The 16,513-nt window shown below is 38.6% G+C and overlaps 5 protein-coding genes; 3 read left to right on the plus strand and 2 right to left on the minus strand.

Annotated features, from left to right (window-relative positions):
• Positions 1-3,686: 3,686 nt before the first annotated feature.
• On the minus strand, positions 3,687-5,662 carry GSBLH_T00006467001 (uncharacterized protein; the record flags this gene model as incomplete). The annotated part of the gene is made up of 2 exons (XM_013041142.1): positions 3,687-3,706; positions 3,739-5,662. The coding sequence occupies 2 exons, from the start codon at positions 5,660-5,662 to the stop codon at positions 3,687-3,689; spliced, it is 1,944 nt and encodes a 647-aa protein (XP_012896596.1).
• A 3,807-nt stretch (positions 5,663-9,469) lies between these two features.
• GSBLH_T00002659001 (uncharacterized protein) lies at positions 9,470-9,830 on the minus strand (the record flags this gene model as incomplete). XM_013041143.1 has 3 exons in its annotated part: positions 9,686-9,830; positions 9,579-9,655; positions 9,470-9,547 (listed from the first exon to the last, which is right to left on the minus strand). The coding sequence occupies exons 1-3, from the start codon at positions 9,732-9,734 to the stop codon at positions 9,470-9,472; spliced, it is 204 nt and encodes a 67-aa protein (XP_012896597.1). The 5' UTR covers positions 9,735-9,830.
• A 1,253-nt stretch (positions 9,831-11,083) lies between these two features.
• On the plus strand, positions 11,084-11,698 carry GSBLH_T00002660001 (uncharacterized protein; the record flags this gene model as incomplete). XM_013041144.1 has 5 exons in its annotated part: positions 11,084-11,125; positions 11,159-11,358; positions 11,390-11,468; positions 11,501-11,602; positions 11,636-11,698. 5 exons carry the CDS (start codon positions 11,084-11,086, stop codon positions 11,678-11,680), a joined length of 468 nt encoding a protein of 155 aa, XP_012896598.1. The 3' UTR covers positions 11,681-11,698.
• Positions 11,699-11,857: 159 nt separating this feature from the next.
• GSBLH_T00002661001 (uncharacterized protein) lies at positions 11,858-12,385 on the plus strand (the record flags this gene model as incomplete). The annotated part of the gene is made up of 5 exons (XM_013041145.1): positions 11,858-11,873; positions 11,908-11,983; positions 12,017-12,125; positions 12,159-12,236; positions 12,266-12,385. 5 exons carry the CDS (start codon positions 11,858-11,860, stop codon positions 12,383-12,385), a joined length of 399 nt encoding a protein of 132 aa, XP_012896599.1.
• Positions 12,386-13,343: 958 nt separating this feature from the next.
• On the plus strand, positions 13,344-13,702 carry GSBLH_T00002662001 (uncharacterized protein; the record flags this gene model as incomplete). XM_013041146.1 has 2 exons in its annotated part: positions 13,344-13,541; positions 13,573-13,702. The coding sequence occupies exons 1-2, from the start codon at positions 13,489-13,491 to the stop codon at positions 13,700-13,702; spliced, it is 183 nt and encodes a 60-aa protein (XP_012896600.1). The 5' UTR covers positions 13,344-13,488.
• Positions 13,703-16,513: the final 2,811 nt, after the last annotated feature.

Genomic DNA, 16,513 nt, shown 5'->3' on the forward strand with positions numbered 1-16,513 from the left:
GTACCTTCTGCTATCAGAATGAATGCCCTAATGTATCCTTTTGATGCAAAGCTTGTAACATAGACTCCTTTAAATCATCGTTTTCCAAAGCATCTAGCATAATTCGGCCTATTAGAGTCTGTCTACGAGGACATAAAACATGTAACTTTTCTTTCATCGATAATCGGCAATTTGGCTCCCAAATAACCCTTACATTGTCTTTCTCTATCTCCTTCTCTTCATCCATTATCTTTTCCATCCGAAATATCATAGGTGGGATCACGATATCTAACGACACCTCGTCTGAGAACGATGCATCCCACAAATAATCCGTACAGACCGCTTGATGATAACTGAGTCTGTCAAGGGCAAGATCATTATCGATATTTCTCACCAAATGCACAGATTCAAGTTGAATCTTGATTGGTCTTCCTGGCTCATACAGTTCTCTAAGCAACGACGCATTCCTATCATCAGGAGACATTTCAGGATTTTCTTTCTTATCACATTCGTAAAATCCATATTCGCTCAATTTCTGTATTGCTTGCTTAATTTCATTCTCAGATTTTTCTTGGGGCATATAGAACGGATAATTACCATAATCCTCAACCAATTCCTTCCAATTCAAATTCAAAAGAAGTTTTTTCAAGATCGAATTCAAAAGGATCAGCAAGAACGGAACTGCAACGAAAATATACTGGAAAGAATGCATTACATCGTTCATATCAATGTGCAAGAAATCTTTTAGAACATCCGAATATTCACCCAAGACATACAAGTAATTCTTTGAACATTGCATTTTGTACAGTAAATGAGAGGTTCTAACAATCATCCTGTTTTTCTCAGAGGAATATTTATATTCATCTTCGCAATCCTCGTTTCTGCATTGAACAATGGCTTCTGCTATATAACAAGGAATCATGGCATCACGGAACGATTCTGTGATCAGTATTTGAATACTTCCACGCTTACTAATAGCACTCAGAATTTTGCTGTATGCATTCTTCTGTGATTCTTCCGAATCCATTACACCTCTCAGAATGTGATCGTGAACTCTCTCTCTGTATGTCAGTAACTTGTCGTACACTCTCTGTAAATGCGAATTTTCCTGCAGTTCACCAGGAAGCTTGGCAATCGCCTGCTCGACACAATATATGCTTTTTCCCACCCAATTACTAGAGTCCAATGGCCGCAAAAAGAAAATATCTTGCTGCTGTGGTACACTGCTCAATTTTCTGTGAATCACATCCAATGCTTGGAACGAGACTTCACAAATGTCCGAGCGGAAGATACCCGAATTAATGATCGCATCGAAATAGCCAAAAAGATCCTTGGCGAATTCAATAAGATCAGGATCCTTTAGCAATGCGGAGAGCTCATCCATGTTGCCAGGGCGTAAGAATATCATTTTCAGAAACTCGTACGACGAGCAATTGAAACAGTTGACAAAAGGCATATCTGGACTTCTAAGAAGATTACACTCCGGAAGAGGATGTGGACTAAAAGGAGGAATAAGAATCCATCGATTCAAAATACTCCTTAACATATTTTGTCCATCGTCATCATTACTATTCCTCATGGAAAGGATAGTATTGATTAAGACAACAACAAATTGATTATGGAAGCTTTCCCTCACATGCTCCAGAATAGGCAATATCGAATTTGAGATTCCTTTGGGAGAATAGAGTAGATCTGTTAATATCTTAATTAAGTACTTTGAAGCAAGCTGCGGATCTCGCCAGGTAAGCAGGTCATAAATCATATATTCCTCAGAATGAAGATTCATTTCTTGGGCAACAATCCGATTGTTGAATGGACGTCTTCCAAATGCTTGCACAAACGTATCAGGCAGCTTGGAGTTAACCACATACAAGCATTTTTCAAATTGTTTGGCTTCCTCTTCTCCAAACATGGATGGATTTTCCTGTGGGTTTTCAAGCCAATAAAGTTCTTGAACGTCCATCTGTGTGGCGATAGGATCACAGTAAATACATAGGCTCAACTCGTTCAAATGCAGTCTATCTGCAGCCTCTTGACTCAGCGAAAAGAAGATTCTAGAACCAGGATAGAATTTTGACTTCGATTGATGCAAGGTTCCCAGCGAATTATAATTCGCTTCTTCCTTGAGTGTGGAATCGATTTGCTCCTCACAGAGTCCAGTTATCCAATCCTTCACTTCCGAAGAAGCTTCCTCAATTCCTTGGATATACACCCAACCACCCGTAGCCAGAACTTCTTCGAGCGTGATTTCCTTTGCGTAGCAACTACCTTCCTCCCTTGTAACAAAGACTGTTCCCTTTAAATCGGCCACCGTACTCTCACGATCCAACGAAATAATGAGCAGCTCTCTCTGCTCCATCTTGGCCAACATCGATAGAACAAATGTCCTTCCAGAGAAACGACCACCGATTAATATCAGAGAGAATCTCCAAGACAACATGGCTGCCAGGATCTTGAACAACGTGACTCTTTCTGTTGTAGTCAGTTTCCATTCATCGAACTCATCCTCAGGATTGCATTCGACCGTAATATCGAAGATGCCCTTGACAATGCAGCCATTTTCATTTCTCACGATCTTGACATCATCTATCTCTCGATATCCTAGCATCGCTTCAATTGCTTTTCGTTCAGCCTGCGGCTTCGTACACGCAATCAACAACCAAATGATATATCTTTCATCTTGGCCATGGTTTAGCATTAATTGTAGCTTATTGATATCCACTAAACTGAAGCTATACTTCTTGCCCATCAAGTTATGCATCATATCACTTAACGACCGAATAATCATCTTATTAATCTCCGCCTCCGAATACTGAACTTCTCGATGGGTGAGACATAAATCATAAAATGGCGAATACAGGGAGTGACTTTGAGTACTGCAAACGATAATAATATTTTGAGAAAGACTTATTTTTCCTTTGTTAATCATTATGGATTTGCTGTTTTTCCACTGATAGAAAATAGTGTACACTAGTTTCTGCAATTTCATTGAAGCAGAGTCTAACTTATCTAGGAAAAGAAGCGTAGGACTTTTTCTCTCTGTCGACAAAAACTTGTAAAAATCTTCTTCTGTAGTGCTAGTATACCACGCAAACGGATCGATGCCGTATCCATTCCTCTCGCAATAGTAAGTGATCACCCCATCAATCTTCCTTCCCCTCTCAAGCTCCACAATTAGTGGTATCTCACAATGATGAGCCATGAAAACCGAAATGTACATCTGAATGAAAGTTCTGAAATTCGTCTCATCATTCAGATCAATATCAACCAAATCAGTAATCTCCGGTTTGAATAGTTCAAAAAGCACACCCATATCATACTGATCACTCCACTCCGAAAAATACTTGACCAAACCGTCGAAAGTATTGTTACCGCGATAGGAACTCAGTAATTCTTTTCGGTTTAAGGAATCCGACTCAAGGCACAAAACAAAAAGAGGAGGAATACTCTCAGAGTTTTGGAAATACTCCTTAATACGATTAGCTTTCTCAAGAACTGCTAACGGACAATCTATTGTCGTATCAAACTTGTAACGATCTTTGAACTGAGAAGATAACGCCGGACAGACTATTTGTGTAAACATTTCATGGTCTTCCACCATTCCAAGACGATGTTCCACACAAGATGATAATAGTGTAGTTCGAACCGCTTCCGGTTCAACATCTTTTTTATGAAATAATATCGTATAAAGACGGGAACGCATTTGCTCATTCAACAAGTCCAAATTCTGGAAAACAATTAGTGAGGCGTGATCCCTACCAATTGCATTAATCAAGTTTCCAGACAAATAATCGTTCTTCCCAGCCAATTCAGAATAACTTGTGGAACGCTGACAATCAATTAGAATTCTTCCAGAATCAAGGAGTTCTGTGATATGGGACACAACATTATTGTCTCCCACCAGCAGGATAGGAACTTCTCTATTCTTCCATCCAATTGAATTCAATGAAAAAAGAGTGCGTAACAAGGAAGAATCTTCTTGCTCCAGAATTGGAGTACCAATACCACAAATAGTGAAAAATTCACCTCGATAGAGTTTTGAACTACTTTCGTTAAATGCCTCAACACGGATTTCAACAGATCTCAATGCACCAAGAGTGTGCTGAATTCGTTCTTTTAGAGTAATGTCATTTGTATTCCAACTCTCCAGCATTCCTTCAATCAAGTGAGCTCTATCTTTGCGATCTGCATACAAAGCAACGCAAATCTTGAACGCATCGTTTCCAAAGCACAAATCACGAAACGTAAAAAACTCTGATACAGGTATTTGGTTGAAGGCATAGTCAATAAAGTGCCCTATAAAATCGTTATTATAATAAGATGGATCCTTATTTGAAGTACTTGGAGCGTTGTTACTTTGAGTATCTGCTTTCACATCTCCGCAACAAAAACTCTTCACAGTCTCTTTCTTCATCTCATCGATTTTTATACGTGGAATATAGGAAGGAAACGAAAAAGGAAGGGGATCATTTCCTGTAACCAAAAATAAAACTCGGAAATTAACATCAATAAGGGACGATTCATTTTCATTCCAGAAAGTGGTTACGAAAGCATCGAGTATAGGTTGCAGGCATTCAAACAATTCATTGGAAAGATTTTCTGCATTTTCAAAGATGAGCAATTCACCCTTTTCTATTACTGACTTTAAAATCCCATCATGATGCGTTCCGTCGGCATCGGTAAATCCCACCAAAGAATAGAAGTCCGTGTCTATTGACAAATACACTATTTTTGTATTTAATTCCATGTTACAGTCCTTTAATAATTCTTCCACAACTCTTAATTTTTCACTTGATTTCGGACCGTACAAGACAGTTGCCCGATTCTGCAATAAGCTGTAAAAGAGTTGATTCATGCACGGTATCTGTTCCACCAAATGTTTCATGAATTCCAGTGGTCGCTCGTTCACAATGTCATCTATTTTTTCTTCTATTTTATCCATCTTCACAACAGAATCGAGATAACTAATACAGCGATAGAGCTTCTTTCTCTGAATCATATCAGCTACTTTTCCATCAACAAGGTTTTTATAAGAATCGAATACTTCTTCTGCACTTATATCTACATTCTTCTCGAATCGACTTGGCTTTTCTTTTCCTACATGAATCACGACGAAACGACCACGAAGAGCGGGCATCATTGACTTGAGTCCTTCCTCCGAGGTTGTAGCCACCACAACAAACTCAGGACTGAGTTCAAGTGTAGGATCATCCCTTCTTTCAATAAGATTTATCTCCATCGATTGATTCGTATTCGATTTCTCTAAGAACGGAAGGATTCGATTTGCGACAGCGGAAGGAAGCAAATCAATTGAGAACATTTTGCAAACAGTACCATTTGAGGCAGCATCGACAAATGCAGATGCGTTAAATCGAATCGAATGGTCATTCTCATAACCAGGTTCCTCATCCAATACATACTGACCGAGCAAAGGCTCTGTGCTCATTGCAGATGAGCAATACAGTAGAGATGCATTGACCATTCTTTCGTCCTGGATCGCTGCGCAGTATTTTCGAGCAATCCACTCTGTTTCCGCCACAAGAAGAACATGACAGTTTGCATCCAAACAGTATTGGATCTGTGTACAGACGCGATTCCAGCAGACACGATCTAGATAATCGTCTGTCAACTTCACAGGAAATTCGATCACTGGGAACATGTCCATATTGAAGTCGTACACCATTTGAACAGCACACTGGAAAGCATTCACTCTATCTGTTGTAGGAATGGCCTTTGCCAATTTCCACACATTGAAGCAATCGCGAGGTGTGTTGCAATCGCGAGGTGTGTTGCAATCGCGAGGTGTGTTGCAATCGCGAGGTGTGTTGCAATCTCTGTGCAAAGGCAGGATCTGATTTATTTTATCCTCCGTTTCGAAAAGGGGAGTTAGCACATCTCGAACTAATTCAATACTAGGGGAATCATCCAAATTAATAATGCGGAAAAAGGAAGAAAGGCAAGGATCCAGAGGATCATTCTCTGTATTATGCGTTCCAATCAATCGGAAGTCTGGATGCATAGCCAATCCTCCCATCATGCGTTTTGAAATATTCTCCATGATCTTCTTCAAAAGTGCAATTGGAGTAAACACGATTCCCTCGAGCAGCAGCGTTTTTCCGTGAAGGAAAGCATCTGCAAATACTCCGTTTTGCGCATTACCCCACAATTCGTCTCTCGACGACGAGGCGCTGCAGTAATAGATCACAAGAGGAATTCTAGCCGATTGACAATAGCGACGAACGATCGTAGACTTGCCCGATCCACTCTTTCCAGAAATGATCACCGGAATACCATCCGCAATCACTTGGTCCATCCAGTTGCAGGTTTCTTGAGTTTTTTGTAGGTCGAAAGTTCGAATCGTATCGGAGAAACTGGTTTCACGATAAGGGTGAAGGATCAACGTTTTCTCTCTACCACTTACATTCACCAAAGCTGTATCTTGATGAGAATGGAAAATTAAGGAATCCGCCTTGCAAAACACTTGGATTGCTCTGTTGCGATCCATTTGGATAGTCACCAATTTGTTCTTCACATTCTCCACACAGAAGAAATAGATTGTATCTTGAATAATGTTGAGTGCGTTATTTTGCCGGATAAGAGGGAGAGTGAAAATCATACTGTCTTTATTAGGCAAAGAAGAGCTCGTTTCAAAGAAAACCTGGTCGCCAACAACAAAAGATTCAAGACATTCAGTCAGAGAAGACTTAAGAGACCTAAACTTCACATCTCCAGCGGGAGTTCTGTAATAGACATATAGAGACTCAATTGGTTTGCTGTATGCTCTGCGATTGCTGGCACAAATCAGAACCTCTTCGCTCCTCTGATACAGTCGATTACTACTCACTACTTCCCTCTCAGCGTTCGGGACCCATTCAATATGTGAGTGAACTATTGGAACACGCACATCATCTGCTAAATAAAGAGTAAACGAAGGGTTTGTAATCCTTGCGAAATAGTTTCTAAGAGCTTTGCCAAGATATTTGTGTTCTCCTGCCACTACTGTAAAGTAGAAATACCAATATTACGTGATAATGCCATACTGTTGTACTGTTTTCCAATGTGACGCTGCAAATAGGAGAGAGTATCAATTCCTATTTCAACCGAACAGTAACTATTGACTACGAATCACATCAAATATACAAATATAATAATACATGGAAGAGAAATCCTTTTCACAGTATACTTCGAATCATTGCAAGAATAAACGATGGCTTTATCTATGGAATCTATTTTCACATTCTCTTTCATTTGCATACCTAGAATTTCGAATCGAACCAATGTGTCATGATAAGCATCCAGTAAGTCCTTCACTTGAGTGAACAATAATTGATTCAATTCCCCTAAAACGATGATTCAAACAAGACAAAAATACAGAAACTAAGATATTGCGACCTATCCTTTGCCTTATATCCATGTTGCACCAATTTCCAATCGTGTACAGAAGAGGGTAACTTTAAGTAACTCCGGATTTCAAGAGAGAGCTTATTAATAACTATATGGGTGAAAATCACCAAAGAAAGAGTACCCATGAAAGTGAGAGGACATTGATTGAATGATTCCACTTTACGGTTGACCTCCACAGGTTGTTGGCTGTTCTCAGTACAACAAATCACGTCCTTGTGCCCCTTCTTATTTTCCATAAAACGGGTGAAATAATATTGCACAGTTTGATCTTTCAGGAACGGATATTTCTCTGTTCGATTGTCTTCAACCGATATCATCTGTACGTACTTATCTTGTTCAATATCGATCCGTAATGGGCCTACACGCTTCAATTCTTAATTACAAACGTACAGATAAAACGATCATTATCGTTCACTTCCAGAGATAACATAGTTTCTTCCATTCCGAGAATATCCCTAGAATTCTCTCTGCATAAGCAGTAATCCTCTGGATAAGGCATCTTCAACCTTTCCTGCAGTATGGATTTGATTTTCATACCGGACGTTACAAAAATAATTATATCATTAACATAGATTTTGCATTCTGGAGCCTTATTATAATCTATTAATAAGTATGAATTTAGTATGTATTCCTACAATTCAGACTTAGATCACCACGTATTTGGTAATCATCATCCAACGGTAAGGAAGAATGAGATAGGGTGAAATAGCCCTCTTCTTCAATCGTGCCCAGCCAACTACGGCGAAGATCTCTTATTGTCTTGCCCTGAGCAACTTGAATCTCATCCCATCGCGTTGACACATCAATATCATCAACTGAAATTCTCACTTTACACTTTCTTTGACTCGGCCTCGGAATTCTATTTTGTGGGATATGTTGCTGTTGTCGAATTGAAGGAGGTGGTCGGAGTGGTAGGGATGAATTGACAGTAGCCATCATGCGGCCATCGGATATAGGTTGCAGCAATCTTTCGGTAGTGTCAATCGTATCCTGCATTGCTGAACTAAATATAACGTGAAATACTTAATTATTACCTTTTCGATCCCATTAATTCACTTGTTTCACCACCACCAACAACAACAACTACAGATCACAGATACACGTCAACACTACGTTGGAGAGGACTGGAATCTGTACAATCGATTTCCGACATGAGCATTCCTTCATCGAGAGGTTGACTTGAGTCCTTTCTTTGATAGATAACGAAATTGGAAGAAGGCTCCTGTTTTCTCATTTTCTACATCTCAATCCTGGAATACAACAGCACATTGAGAAAATCTCCCACTGTCTTGAACTTGCGCTTTAAGTCAACATTCATCTTCCCTTTGAAGTTTACAAAAAGAGGCTGAGCCAGCTCCAAGTTCAGGTTTCCTCGCTTGATCAAATCTTGGAGTTGCTTCCCATCATCCAACAATTGCATACCCTTGGTTGTTACGTTAAACAATCTATAGGAGTTGACATCATTCTTGGAGCTGTTGCCACGAATATACTGCCGATAGAAAAGATATCTCAGATCCCCGATGGTCATTAGATTACTCGCAAAAATACTATTTTTTCCGATATTGTACTTTACAGAAACAATAATGTCGAGGCAATATATAAATATGGGACGAGAAGAGCCCGAAAACGGAACATAGTCACTCTCCAAGAGAATGACGTCGTCTACTTTCATACAATACTTTCGTTTTGTGTCCATTTTATTGCTGGAGATAAAATAATCCAAAAACTGCTGAACAGTCACATTTGTCCAATACGCAAATTGTAGATTTGAATTATTGTAAACAACATCGAACTTAAACAGAGTAATAGGCGTTATTATACTCTGCGATGAGCATTGCCGATTGATAGGAATGGTAACATCGAGAGGTTGTGAATCAGCATAGAATGATACATTTTCAATTTCTGTATGCAGATATGCCTAGAATTGAGATTTCAAGTGATCTTTACAATGAGTGTACTTGCATTGGCAATAATTGATTTATTACTGTCTATATCGATGTCTATATGTTTCCCTAGCCAGAATTTCATGGACAAATATATATATATGTGCAAAAAAAGCAAATTCAGTTTAAAACAAACACACTATTTATCGAAAACGGAAGTAAACTACTATCAGTACAAATCCCACAATGAAAGCAAGCGGCGCATACTTTCGGAGCATCGTCTACGCTCTGATTCGCTCATTTCTTCCATACCATGTAATTCAGCTTCTTCGCTCCCCACTTGTATTTCTTCGAATCATCCATCAGCTGCTCGCTCGTCGCCGTCACATCTTTGTCTCACTGCACTTCCACTCAGTTACGATCAAGCTTTTCCACGCGATGCACCACTTCATCGATGTTCTTTCGCATAATGTTCTGGATGTCGATTAGGTTTTCGCTCAGCTGCGCATAGCTGTCCAGACTGCTCGACGGCTGGTCGTACAGACGGCGTTTTGCCTGGATTTCCTTGTCTGCCGTTCACAACACAACGCAAAAACTACCAAAACGGGCAAATGCGTAGGGACGAGCGGTAGTTGCGAGAATTGTCTTCCATCTACAGAGTAAGCACGATGCACAGCTCGAACTCGGTGCTGTTTTCAGTCTGCACATAGTTCAGGAAGGATGTTTTCACATCTTCCAAAAACGCAAAGATCGCACGCTTCTGCATGTTCTTCTCCGTCAAGGTCAAGAAACACAGGTTTTCATAGATCAAATAGCTGGAAGGGGAGCGAAGGGAACCAACGATACCTGAAGCATAAGTCGCCGGATGTCACTTGCATTTGTGTCGCACTACTGCTAGAAAGGGATTTCAGCAGTTTTTTCGACTAGGGTCAAGCGAATTGAAGGAATGCTACTTCATCCTTAAAGGAATCGATATCACGTCCTGCCTCCACAGTTGAGAGCATGGATGTCACCTAGGTCTAATTCCAGTCCCTGTAGAAGGTACAAAGATAAGTCCATCTGTCACTCTACCTACTGAAGTGAGAAAAAACATAAAAATAGTAGTATAAAAAACAAATAAGGGTGAAATAATCCTTCGATAATCAAGAAGGCAGCTTTTCATTTTTCGATTTTTCGATGTTTCAGTACGGAATCGACTATTTGCAGTGTATTACAGATGTGTAAACTCCATTCAATTTAAAATGAAACTGAATCAGACAATAAATATGAATTGCAGGAGGATTTTGGCATTATATGAAAATAAAAGTATTAATAATAAATGCAATAGCCGGGAATCGAACCCGGGCCTGATCCGTGGCAGGGACCTATCTTACCACTTGACTACTATTGCTCCATTTCTCAGCTCCCGAACACACATTATATACCTTACGACTCAAATAGTACAGTAGTTTAAACACATTAATTATGAAACAGAAAAAATCTATTTATGTTAATGTGATATCTCTCATTGTCATTCTCTGTTTGGGATAGTAAGAATTGAGATCCGAGTGATATTGTAGCTTATATTATCGCACTTTGTACCATAGCCATCATGTAAACGTTTCCTTTTGATTGAAATGTGATTCTAGGTTCCTTTATCAAAGTCCTCATTCTATCACTCACAACGCAATTCACTCCCTTCTATAAACCATTTACGGGTGGAAAGAAATCCAAAATCACTCCAACTCGATAATGTGAACTATGAACAACGACAAGTCGATATTCTGATGAGGCAATACAATTTTATGTACAAGGAGAAATGAACAATATTTAGTTTTATGAGTCTGACCTATTTTCCTTGTTTGTCAATAATCTCGAATGTATATCTATTTCCTATTCGTTTATGATGATAGAATCGGGTTATCTTTAGTCTTTGCGAAATTCGCTCTTTGCAGGATTATTACGAATATCAAATAGCAAATTTTATTAATAAGGGATTTCACATTGGTTCACGCCACGCAGATGAAGGGGATGGGAATAGCAAGCCTTCTGAGCAGAATTCGAGTGAAATTGGTGTTCTTATAAAGGTTGCTGATTATCAGGTGTATCATCTGTGAGTTTGTCATTTTTCTTGTTGATTCTAGCTATCTTTATCGTATTAGCAAGGAAATCTGTCTATTTCTTCTTGTATCGATCACTGTGGGTGATAATACCCTTATTGAAGTTTTTCATCTGATTCCTTGGTTTTCTCTTAGATTATGCAGGATATCTATCAGACATACTTGCAATGCAGAAACAACCCACTTTCACTCACCAAACCCGACAGTCTTCTCCACTCAACCACGCTTTATTCAGCTGTACATCTCCCCAAATATCGATCTCACTCACAGATATTTGATCTATTGTATGATGCAGAGAGAAAGATGACTTTTTAACTGTACTATTGGAATAATCTGTTGTTTGTTTGAATAGACATCCGTCCTGATGTTGTCAGAATAAAATCTCATCATGCGACCTTGGGACAAAAAGAAGAAACCAGAAGTAGCTGCTGGTAATTTAAAGTTAAATATTAGGGTTGGGAGGTGATCGAGCCTACATTAAACGAACTTGATATGAAGATGAGAGAAGGTAATTTTGAGATTACGACTATTTTGACATGCAGCGGAAAGTCAACCTCATGATGGAAAACGGAAGCAGGAATCAATTTGGCCGATCCTTCAGATTCACCACCAGAAATCGTAGGAATTTCTTCATTCAGCATTCCTTCCTAGCCGATATATATGGGAAGCATATAAGGACAAGCAGATTTCCAGAGAACTATACGATTTTTGCATAAAGAATAAAATAGCGGACAAAGATTTAATTGCCATGTGGAAAAAGGTATTGTTGTGTCGTTTCGCATCATCACTCTAGAAAGGGTATGAAAAACTATGCTGTATCGCGTGTGCGCAGAATGGCGAACACAATTTCCGCTCTACTTGCATCTGTCGTGTACTCTCTCTGTTTTCTCCTTTTCCTAGGTTCCCAAGGCGAATTTGCCTCCTGGCAAAGTCGTCGAGTGCGTAACATGCGGCTGCCGTGGCTGTGCGAGTTGCGATGGAAGCAAGGCGGTGGAGATGAGTGTGGATGTTGATGTGTAGCCAAAGAAACGAGAGCATGAGGAGGAAGCGGACGAGACGAGAAAGCGAATCGAGGCATTGAGGAATATGCATATATCGGATGAGAGTGAAGAAGAGAAAGAACAGGAACAAGAAGAGAAAACGAACGAGCCCGAAGAGCATGAAGCTCTGGAGAAGGATGAGAATCAAATTGATGGTGATGAGAAGATAGGAGAAGGTTTTGAGAAATCCAATGAGGAGGAGGAGGATTCGAATGTTTGTGAAAAACCCAATCTGACAGAACTGATTTTGATTTTCGAACCTTTTATATTTTTAGATTAGAGAATGTGGAGATAGGTGAATTTTGTAATTAGTAGATGTCAGTTCCGCGTAGTTCAGATTCGACCACTTCAGAGTTTCTGCCTCCTATTTTACCAACTTCAAAAGTTTGACTCACTGCTATTACTGATGATTGTGTAGTTACTACAATCAAAACGAGAGGAGAACTTAAATAGCCGAATTCGCAGTGAAAAAGAAAGAAATGAACTTAAAATGAAACAGTTTTCGTTTTATACATTGTCATTACATAATAGATCGATGCGTAAGAACTCCGCCATCAACATCCGCAACAACACATTACCCCCGGTCGTACGTTTCCCATTTAGCATATTAACGTTCAGAACAACGAATACGACACAGATATATTATACATGCGTCGTGACACAGATTACCCTCGAGGCGACTCCATTTCTTATGGTAAAACCGCTGCAGAAAGCGATCTTTCCACTCTCTCCCACTCTCCCTCCCATTCCTCCAAGCCTCAAGTGTATCAGCCGGAATACGTTTCTTCCTCTCGTCCAATCAGCTTTCACGAAGAGTTCTCCGATGAAACTGCCTGGGTTGAACATCCCCACCCCCTTAACCCATAGGTTCGGGTGTTCGGGTTTCCCGCGGGAGATACTTCGAGAGTGTTGGAGGAGTTTCAGCGTGGGAGTTTCATAGCAGAGAGTCGGTCCAGCACCTCGAATTCCCTGTTTCTCCGTTTCCACCGTCAGGAAGACGTGGAACGAGCATTGGCAAAAAACGGGACTTATTTGAACGGGAGTTTCATTGGTGTATGTCGTTGTGCAGCGGAGGAAGTGGGGATGGAGGGAAGAGCAGAACCGCGGGAATTGGCGAGTGAGTCGATGGATACGAGGTAGGAAAAAGGGCGGGAAAATGAAGCGAAGAAATTATTTGCTGAAGGAAAATGAGATTTATAAGAAGGCGCCAGTGAAGCGATTCTCTGTGTGCACGTGGATAGCGGAATGGTTGTTTGGATTGTGGAGTGTTTGTTGTTATGAACGTCTTTTTTTTTGAAGGAGGAGGAAAAAGGGGTTGTCTGATGATAAAGAATGGAATGGGAGAGGGCGGGCAATCATCATCATCGTAATAATAGAAATAGAAATAGAATAAGGATTGAGGAGAGAGTTCGAATGATTTGTACATTTAGAGATGGTATATGCAATGAGTTGAGTCGTGCTGTAATGAGAGAATGATTACTGGAACACTTGTCTTATACAACAAGTAACAAAGATATGAGAATAACAATTGAATCTTGGTAATGTGCAAGCAACAGGTTCATAGTATGATAGAAATCATCGAGATCAAGAAAAAAATGATTCAGAGTGTGTTAGTATGTTCTGTGTAAGTTGAGAGTTGTGAAAGAATAAAGTGAGGGGTATCATAGATATGTCAAATAATGTACTCTTTGGAGGTGTTCACTATTCACGTATTGATAGTCTCATCATTCGAAATGATTCAACTAGACTATGTAATCACATCCATGTTTAAGCTATACCATCATAAAGGGAGATGTATATGACATAAAAAAGGAGGAATTTGATGATGGTTTATGAGGAATAGCTTAATGTAGGTTTTTCCCACAAAAACGTTTCCTTCCAGTTTTACCATTTTTCGATGGAAAGCATTGCTGATTTTGTCAATTCTGCTATTAGTTACTATCATATTGATAGTTCCATGATTCAAAATGTGCAAATATACTTGGGTGAAGAAATGAAACCAAATGGCTGGATTTCACTCATGTTGAGTAATAGAGATTGTGTAATGTTGCAATTCAATAATGGAGTATTCATGAATCAAGGATTTCTGGTCAATGAGCAGAAAGTGTTGAAAGTGATTGGAAATCATCAAATTGGTTCTGTTTCATATAATAATGGAGTAGTAGTAGAAGAAATCGTGGATTTGGATCATGGAAGTCGATTTGAAGGTTTGGTATTGACTAATAAAGAAAAAGAAGGTAAAATTGGAATTCCATTTGGATATGGTGAAATGTATGATGATGATGGATTCTTGTTGTACAAAGGCATAATGATCAATTGGAAACGATTTGGATATGGAACGAGTTATCATAATAATGGTTTGATTGAATATGAAGGATATTGGTGTGATGATAAGCGATTTGGAAGAGGAAAAGTGTATGATCGATATGGTAAATTAGTGAATGAATGTGAATGGTATAATGGAATTGAATGTGATACTGATTATGAAGGAGATGGAAGCAAACCACTGAATATTGGAATGAAACATTTGAAACTAAATGACAATTGTATATTGGTTGATTGGGATGTTTCATTGTTGTATAATTTGGAATCAATCGAAATCGGCGATGAATGTTTTGGATCAGTGAAAACATTCCAAATCGATGGATTGAATCGATTGAAAACTATCAAAATCGGAAGCAATTCATTTACTCAGGAAAAGTATAGGTATGGAAATGATAAATGGAAATCATTCCACATATTGAATTGTGAATCATTGGAATCCATTCAAATTGGTCAATTTAGTTTCAGTGATTTTGGAGGCGACTTTGAATTGAAGAATCTACCACAATTACAATCCATTCAAATTGGGACAATTGGAAGTCAATCATACAATTTCTTCAGTAGTTCATTTATGATTCGAGGTATTGAACTGATATTGAATATTTGGGTAATGCATAGATCTTCCAAATCTACAATTCATTACATTAGGCGATAGTTCTTTTTGTTATTCCTTAACAACAGTATTTGAGAGTATTGAATAAATTCGAATGAAATGATTGATGTAGATCTTCCATCATTACAATCCATTCAACTCGGTTGGTTTGCTATTAGTGGAAGAAGCGAAGATGAATCAAGTTCGTTGATAATGCGAAGTAATAATGAAATGATAAGTAATTTTTCTTTATAGATCTTCCCATTCTATCAGTTATTAATTCTAAAGGAGACAGTTTTGTGTATTTTTGTTCATTGACATTAGAAAGTAAGTAGAACTAATGAAAACCGATCGTATTTAGATATTCCAAATCTTATAAATGCCAAGTTACCTTATGCATTTCAACTAACAAGAAATAAAGTAGTGAAGAGTATCCATTATATCCTATATTTATTCTAGATGTCCATATTGCAACTTTTTCAAATCTATTTTGCCACATTTATTTTCAATCAATTGATTCATATGTTACATCCATTTCCTTACCCAATCAGACTTGTAATGATATTGATTATACAATACTTGATTTTTCTCGATTGACTTCTGTTGAGTCTATAGAAATAGGGAATTACTGCTTTGTATTTGTGAAGTCCTTTATAATCGACGGATTGAATCGATTGAAAACTATCAAAATCGGAAACCATTCGTTTCTTCAGAAAAAGTATGATAATAATAAATCGAAATCATTCCACATATTGAATTGTGAATCATTGGAATCCATTCAAATTGGTGAATATAGTTTCAGTGATTTTGCTGGCGACTTTGAATTGAAGAATCTGCCAAAATTACAATCTATTCGTATAGGCACAACGGGAAGTGAATCATTCAATTTTTATTATAGTTCATTTGTGATTCGAGGTATTGAAATGATGTTATATACTACCATAATTAGGTCTTCCAAATCTACAATCCATTGCACTTGGCGATTTTACATTTTGTTATTGCTTATCAACAATAATTAAAAGTAATGAATGACTTTGGATATTATAATGGGCAATAGATCTTCCATCATTACAATCCATACAACTAGGTGAAAGTGCACTTGCAGGAATATATACCAAATTGTGTATATTGCAAATGCGAAGTACTATAGTAATGGTAGAATATAATCGATTGTAGATCTTCCAAATCTAACAA

The sequence above is a fragment of the Blastocystis hominis genome, assembly GCF_000151665.1.
Source record: "Blastocystis hominis, Singapore isolate B (sub-type 7) whole genome shotgun sequence assembly, scaffold_2".
Lineage (NCBI taxonomy): Eukaryota > Bigyra > Opalinata > Blastocystidae > Blastocystis > Blastocystis hominis.